This window comes from Arachis ipaensis, chromosome B08, assembly GCF_000816755.2.
Source record: "Arachis ipaensis cultivar K30076 chromosome B08, Araip1.1, whole genome shotgun sequence".
In the NCBI taxonomy this organism is placed as follows: domain Eukaryota; kingdom Viridiplantae; phylum Streptophyta; class Magnoliopsida; order Fabales; family Fabaceae; genus Arachis; species Arachis ipaensis.
In genome coordinates this window covers 124,610,737-124,619,151 of record NC_029792.2, presented here as the reverse complement: position 1 = coordinate 124,619,151, position 8,415 = coordinate 124,610,737, and the positions used below count along the sequence as shown (strand labels likewise).

General features: G+C 32.5%; 1 protein-coding gene across 1 annotated transcript; it reads left to right on the top strand.

The window, feature by feature from the left end:
* LOC107614014 (adenine nucleotide transporter BT1, chloroplastic/mitochondrial) lies at positions 4,185–7,768 on the top strand. Its single transcript, XM_016316223.2, has 3 exons — positions 4,185–5,151; positions 6,840–7,001; positions 7,105–7,768. The coding sequence occupies exons 1-3, from the start codon at positions 4,567–4,569 to the stop codon at positions 7,576–7,578; spliced, it is 1,221 nt and encodes a 406-aa protein (XP_016171709.1). The 5' UTR covers positions 4,185–4,566; the 3' UTR covers positions 7,579–7,768.

The window sequence follows — 8,415 nt, the reverse complement described above, 5'->3', positions numbered from 1 at the left end:
AATTAAATAATAAAAATTTATCGTCAAAAAATAAATAAATTAGATATTATTATTTACGTACCAAAATATATATATATATCTCGATTGTTAAGTTATAATTAATTTCTAATATAATTTTTGGTAATTAAAATTTAAATGATTAAAGCTATTAAATACTGAATATTTTGCACTTAACTAATTTTAGTTTTGATACTAAAATTAAAAAAGATGAGTTATTGATTAATTTTGAATTTAAATTTAAATTTGAGTGAAAATTAAAAAAAATATTTTAAATTTTATGTCACTAATCAGAGTTAATTTCAAAATAAAAAATACTTTATATATCATATTGTAAGATAATGTGGTTATTTATTTTTTAATAACAATTATTGCTAAATACTAAAAAATTAGAAAAAAATGTATATTTACCCATCTTAGTGATAATAATTCATTTTTCAATAGAATAAATTATTGAACAATAAAAATGGTTACGATTCTGTTTACACAAACTAATGCTCAAAGATAGTATTTCGTTGATGTTATTAAGAAATATTAACTAATCCAATAGCTTTTATAAGGCGAATGCTACCATGTCCTCTCTAAAATAAGGGGTAAATTACCCCCTGTAATATATATAGTACTTATAATTATAATTAAGTTGAATGTTAACCATAATAATTAGGTATATATTCTCTACTTTTCTTTCTCTCTTTTGTGATTATTTAAATTAGTTTAGTATCGCCAATCTATGGTGATGGTGGTGGTTGTCACCGCCGAAGAAATCTCTTTATGATGAACTCACAAACCCATCAACAAGGTGCAAGTACGTATTCAGCTCGTTACACGTGACAATATTTGTGCTATCGAGGTACGGAGAATCTCTGCTACATAGGCGCCACTCCTTTTCAACCTCAGCGTACACCCACTGCGCCTCCTCCACCCTCTTCTGTATGGTGATAACATTCTCGAAGTTCACTATCCGCAAAACTTTTGTCTCATGAAAGTGATTAAATTTTTGTGCATAATTGTCACCTCATATTGCAAATTCTATTGTCTGCAATTGAATTCGACTTGATCTCCACCTCATCGACAACAATGTCTTTAATCTCGGAAGGATCTGAATCTACCATCCCTTAAAACTTGTATTTGACATCATCAACAACAATGTCTTAACTGTGTTTATGACTTGAGGATTTGAAGAATATTTTCAAATGTCTCTATCAAGATTGCGAGAACCGGACCGGTTAATAAACCGGTAAAGTCACTGGTTCAATGGTTCACTGGTTCGACCGGGGTTCAACCGGTTTAATTAAATATTAAATAAAATTATTAAAAAACTTAAAATAATCATAAGTATATAAATTCAATAATTTTTAACTTAATAAAATTTAATATTTCACATAATAAATTATCCATTACTTAATATTAGAGGTTAACAAACAATTTCAAACAATCAGCTGTATATTTTCTTTTTTCTGCCTTATTTTTTTTGTTTTCCTCCAAAAGCCTTTTGAATTGAAGTTCAACATCTTCAGAAACTTTGTTACAAACTTTAATTTGCCCAGGAATTTTGGCTAGATGATATTTCATTCTATATATCCCCCATCCATTGTAAGTATTCAAGCAGAAAATACATGTATATTGAGCCTTGTTATTTTTGTCATACTTCACTGTAAAATAATGCCAAGCTGGATCAGATTTACCTCTGGATGAACCAGTTTGAGAATCTTGAACAGCATTATCTTGTGGCTATGGGTTACTTTGTGATTGTTCCATCTATAACAATCAGAAAATCAAAGACCAGAAAACATCTTCATAAAACCATGAATATAATGAAACAGCAAGCATATCCAGAAGCAACAAAAAATATTCATCATGAAGCAACAAACAGAAGCAGCAAAACATATTCAAAATAAAAAACAGCAATGATGAAAATAATGAAACAGCAAACATATTAGAAGTAGCAAAAAAATTCATCGTGATTCATGAAGCAGCTAACAGAAGCAGCAAAACATATTCAAAATCAAAAACAACAATCATAAAAATAATGAAACAACAATCAAAATAACCTCAGAAAATCAAAAACATAAATCAAGAAGGCAGCATAGAACAGGCGAACTCACAGAACCTCAGAAAATCAAAATCCAAAATCAAGAAGGCGAGCATAGAACAGAGTTTTACCGAATTCAGAAGGACGCGGGCTCGGCCGGTGGTGGTCGCGGCTGCTGTGGATGGTTGTGGGTGGCGAATGGCAATGGTGGCCTTGGTGAGTGAATGGAGGTTGGCGCCGAATGCTCAGATTAGGTTAGGGGAAATGGGAAGAAAAGGGAGCTCAGATTAGGGTTAGTGGCATAGTGGGTTAGGTTAGGAGCTTAGGACTTTCGCGTACGCCTTTCTCTCTCTCTTTTTTTTTTTTTAAAAGCCAAAACGACGTCGTTTGGCATTGAAGTTGCAAACCACTAAATCGCCAAAAAACCGGACGGTTCTTCCGGTTTGCCGGTTAACCGTCAGTTCGACCGGTTTTTCTATCGGTTTTTTGCCAGGCGGTTTTCTATGTTACCCGGACCGGCTAGGTAACCGATTTCCAGTTATTCTGGTTGAACCGGTCGGTTCGGTCCGGTTTTCAGAACCATGGTCTTTATGACTTCTATCATCACGGACCATATGCTCTCATTTACTTTCAAGTGCATCAATTGCTTTCGTAAAGATATCTTCTATTTCATAAAATTCATCTGGTGCATCACTTTCAATATATATCACAAGGAATAATTTATCCTTTATTTTAGAGATGGTACAATAGAATTCACCCTTTTATAATGATATAGATCTACAAATTTGGAGACTTAAAAATTATATCATAAAATGTAAAATTTTAACAAGTTAAAACGTTGATCATATTGCCTTAATTTCAAGAATGAATATGATACCAACAAAAGAAATTGTCCTAGATAATTTTTAATAAAGACAAATTTCCATAAATATTGCTATCAATAAGTAATTGTTCTACTTTAAAGACAAATACTAATTTTTTCATGGTATTTTTTAACTTGGTAGACTGTAAAGACAAAGGCAAATACTATTTTTTTTCATGGTATTTTCTGACTCGATAGATTGGAACTAATCTACTGTGAATTGGAGGTCTTTTTAAGAGTCTGCTACTAGTTAATAAGTTATAACATACAAAAAAAAATCCAAATTTCTGATATTTACTTAAACGGATGAGTGAAATAACCACTCAACTACCTCAAATTAGTTGAGAAAAATATTATTTAAAAACCACTAAATTTTGGTTTTAATTATAACTTTATAAGATATTTATCGTGATAATTTCTACATATGTTTTTTGTTTATTTTTTTAATTAAAAAGTTCATATATTTTCATATATTATCTTATGCAGGGTATGAAAATATACATTAGTTAAATAGTAGCACACACATTTCATGAAAATGATAAGGATTTATTTATTATGTACTCTTAAAATACATGTTAAGATTACAAAATAAAAATAAAAAAATTCGAGGTGAAAATAAAAAACAGGATTTTATTGTTTTTACTATTTTTTAACAAAATTTAAAAAATAGAAAATACTAAAAATAAAAACAAAAAATACAAATACAAACTAAATACACTTTTAAATTTTCAATATATTTATTTTATATTGTTTAAATAAAAATATTTAAAATTTTTTATTAATAATAAATTTGTTATATACTTTTAGACCGTAGTGGAGCTTGAAACAAAATTTTGGGAGGTCAAAATTTTAACATAAAAATTTAAGGTCGAATTCATCTGATGCAACTCTTTGATTTTTGAAGGTTGTATCTCACTTTCTTCGTGATTCATTAAAGTAGAAGAACTATTTACAGGCGTTGATATTGTAGAAGTTATATGTTCTCCTTCTTGAATATTAATCTTCCTCTTAAAAAATGCATCAATTATTTGATTTTTCATTATTATTTTGTATAAAAATTTGAATATATATCATGTAAAATATGTAAAAACCCTTACCTTATAAGATCCAAATCCATTCTCAATTAATCCGACTGAACCGTCCGCTTTCATCCCATATCCGTGTGCAAATTATCTCATTTTTTTGATGGGCGTGCAAATTATCATATGATATTGTCGTGTCATTCTCGTTTCATAAGAGTAAAATAATAATAAATTAATAACAATAATAATAATAGAAAAATGAGGGTTTGGTGATTTGGTCACAGCAAGAGAAAGGAGAGCAGGCAAATACCTAACTACTCAAACCACCAAAGAGCCAAATAAGAAGCTGAAGCTCAGTGTCTCCACCCAACAGAAAATCAAAATCTCAGATTCCAATTCCCATTTTCTTACGTAGGATATTGCAAGACAGACGCACACACATAACACATTCTCTCTCTACCAACCCTCCTTTTTGTTCTTATTCTTTCTCCTTCCCTTCCTTCCTACAATGTCTATTTCACAATCTCCCTAAAAAAACATGAAAACATGTTTGTGACATAGACTTTTTTCCGCCCCTCATCTCATCCCTTAAACCCTAGAAACCCATCAATTAAAAATCAAAACTTTATTACGTAAGGTTCTTATTTTGGTTGATGGGTAGGAAGGGACACCAACTATTCGACGAAAAGAATGACGGGTTTTTTTTCTCTGTTTCCAATTTGGGTTCTCAATGGAGCGTCCAAGAACAAGAAGGTTCCTATTACCACCCAGGAGGCTTGTTTGCAAGCGTTGGCCAAATGGGTACCATGGGTTTTGGTGTTCAACAACCAAATCCTTCTTCTTCAGCTGATTCTGATTCACGTGACAATGACAACGGTGGTTTGAAACTACCCTTCAATGATTTGTACGTTAAGTATGTTCAGTGTCTTGGGAAAGTTCAATTCTTTGAGGAAGGGGAAGAAGGGGTTAAGGCTAAGAAGAAAAGGAGTGGCCTTAAATTGAAGGTTAGAATCAGGAACCCTTCTCTGAGGAGGCTTTTCAGTGGGGCAATTGCAGGCGCTATTTCGCGAACCGCAGTGGCACCATTGGAGACTATAAGGACTCACTTGATGGTTGGAAGCAGTGGCCATTCCACCACTGAGGTGTTCCATAATATCATGAAGACTGATGGATGGACAGGGTTGTTTAGGGGTAATTTTGTTAATGTCATTCGAGTTGCACCTAGCAAGGCTATTGAGGTAATTCACACTTTTGCTTTATTCGGTTGAAATTTCAGTTTTGGGGTTATTTGATTACTGTCCTGATATGGTGTTAAAGCTATTTGCTTGTCAATTGTTCATTTTGATGCCAAGTGTTGCATTTTTTATTTACTCTTCTATTGGTTTGTGCATTTCTTGATGCGATAGATTTAGTATTAAATATGTTTTACCAATGCTCAAAGTTCATATATAATCATGACCGCTGATGAGTTAGGCTATAAATTTTGGATTTTCTTTTTCTAATGTTGTACTAACTACTAACCATATTAGAAGTCTGTGTTCTGCTAATGTTAAGTTTCATGGATGGTATATTCCCAAATCTGCTGATGGTTTTGGATAGTACCATGAAATTATTGAATTAAAGACTTCGTGTGTACAGCTAATAAGTGGGACTCACTCAAATTCCATCAAACTCCTCCAAAGAGACTCAGTCTCATATTTTTACTTAAAGACAGTAACTTTTCCTAGACTAGTTTATGTGGCAGTCGTGTCAACAAAAAAAGTCAGATTAATGCATCATCTTTTATATGGAGAGAAGGAAATTGAGTGAGAGTCTATAAGCTATGATATAGAATCACAAAAGTTTTCATATAGCTGAAGCACAATAATCTAAATATGTAATTTATGTTAATTTTTGCCCCTTTTTCTATGAGTTCATGTGATTAAAAATTTTCAATGTTCACACTCTTTAAGATCTTCATTCACTGAAGATTTTGGCTTAAAAGACCATTATATGCTTTCTATGTTGCTGTCTATCTTCAATTGGCTCCATGTAGTACTTACCCCTTAAATTGTGTTCTTTTTAATTTAAGCTACACAGGTTTCTGTGCATTAAAGTTTCATCAAATTTGATAAGTCAACCATACTAATGCACTTGAATTAATTTGTGAATTCAAAGGGTGATATTTATGAGCTATTCACCTCTAAATCTGTAACATTTCTTTCTTTCTAAAGAAATTAAAAAGATTATCATTAAGAAGGGAAGAACAATAGTACAAGAAGATGAGAGGACAAGAGATCCTCCATACAGAAGTAGAAACAAAGGAAAGGAAGAGAAAAGAAAAAGCAACCAAATGAATCATAATTTTCCAATCTTTCAACAAGAGAAAGTCCTATAAAATGATCATGAGTTTCACCCAAAATAGAGGCCAAACTTCCCATTTTATCCCATAGATGTTTACCAGTTTTATGAATGGTAGTTACTCTTAATTACCCTGGTCTTAACTCTTAAGTATGATGTATGGTTTATGATCTAACCAGACACTAGGTATTCAATGCAATTCCTTAATTTAGTTCGATTTACTGAGTGCCAAAGTACCTACATAATTGCAATGCCCAAGTACATTGAGGAGAGTATTTGTAATTTTGTATACATATTGCTCCAAGAAGACGAGACGCATATAATCTCAGAATTTTCAAACTTCGAAACTATAGAAATTTTAAACCTTTTTTTACTCATTTCCCTCTGTGTGTGTGTGTGTGTGTGTGTTTTGGGAGTCATGTATACAATTGATTTCCCAGAGATAGAAAAAATGTTTTCTTTATACTATTATGTTGGAAATTCATGATTCTAATTGTGAAGATTATTATTTTTTCTATCAAACGGCAATCAAGTCTAGCATAATACCTTTAAAGAGTCTCACTATATTTTTACCCATTTTCTGCAGCTATTTGCTTATGATACAGTTAACAAGAACCTATCACCAAAGCCTGGGGAACAGCCTAAAGTTCCTATTCCTGCGTCATTGATTGCAGGTGCCTGTGCCGGAGTGAGTTCAACTATATGCACATATCCTCTCGAGTTGGTCAAAACTCGACTAACTATCCAGGTATGTACATAAATTTACAAGAGCTAGCTTTCCCATATATATGCTTTGACACTACCTAAAACTAAAAGGGAAAAACAATAAACCCATGTCAATAACTTTGCAGAGAGGTGTTTACAACGGTCTACTCGATGCATTCTTGAAAATAATTCGAGAGGAGGGTCCGGCGGAACTTTATAGAGGCCTTGCCCCCAGTCTTATTGGAGTCATTCCGTATGCTGCCACCAATTACTTTGCCTATGACACCTTACGGAAAGCATACCGGAAGATTTTTAAGCAAGAAAAGATTGGTAACATTGAAACCCTTTTGATTGGATCGGCAGCCGGTGCTATCTCAAGCAGTGCAACGTTTCCACTTGAGGTGGCTCGCAAGCATATGCAAGTGGGAGCTCTGAGTGGAAGACAAGTTTACAAAAATGTGATTCATGCCCTTGCAAGCATACTAGAACACGAAGGGATTCCCGGTTTATACAGAGGGCTCGGGCCTAGTTGCATGAAATTAGTGCCGGCTGCTGGAATCTCTTTCATGTGCTATGAAGCATGCAAGAGGATATTGGTAGACGACGATGAAGAGGCGTAACAGGATGAGGTCAAGTGCTGATTTTTTTTTTTTTGTTTTCTCAAGAGGCCGAAGTGAATACTTGGTTTTTTTCTTATTCAGTTAACTTATTCTTGTTTTCTTCTCTTACATTACTGGAATTTTCCTTTTTACCAACAGATAATATTTTTAAGCAATTGAGAATGGAATAAGGGTTTTGGTTTTTTGTTTATCAACTCTGTTACAATTGAGCATTTAGTTTTGTATCTTGGCTTTCTCATATACTAACCTTACTTTTAAACTTTAGAGTATATCTGACCTCTTGCATTTTGTAAAATGTGATTGTCATACTTAAGATCTGCATGTAGTTGACAGAAACCAAAGAATGAGCTTAATAATTGGTGGTTTGCACATCATATTCTGAGGAATCTTCTGTTGTTTAATCCTATGAATTGTTGTGACTTGTGACTGGTGATGTCTCCCTAAAAATAATGGTGGGTACCTTATAAATATTTCTTGCCCACTTCTATTTCTATAACTATAAAATGCAAAAATGCAGTCACAAAATATCTAATGAATATTATTCAATAAGTTACCTCAGCGGAAATGGATTAAACAAACTTTAACGTAGTGAGAAAATTGAATTCTTAAAAAGCTCTTATGGTGAAAGATTGTATTAATGTCTATCAGCATGGGGAAAAGTTATCATGTGAACACAAAATTTGAACTTTTGATATAACTAACTATAAAAAAGATGACTCGATACCTGTAGAAGATTATCTCATTTGGAGAAAAGTAGCCAAAAAATTTAACCATTCTTTTAGATAATTATTTATAAAATTTAATTTTAATGTATTATTATTTTAAAATAGATTAGCA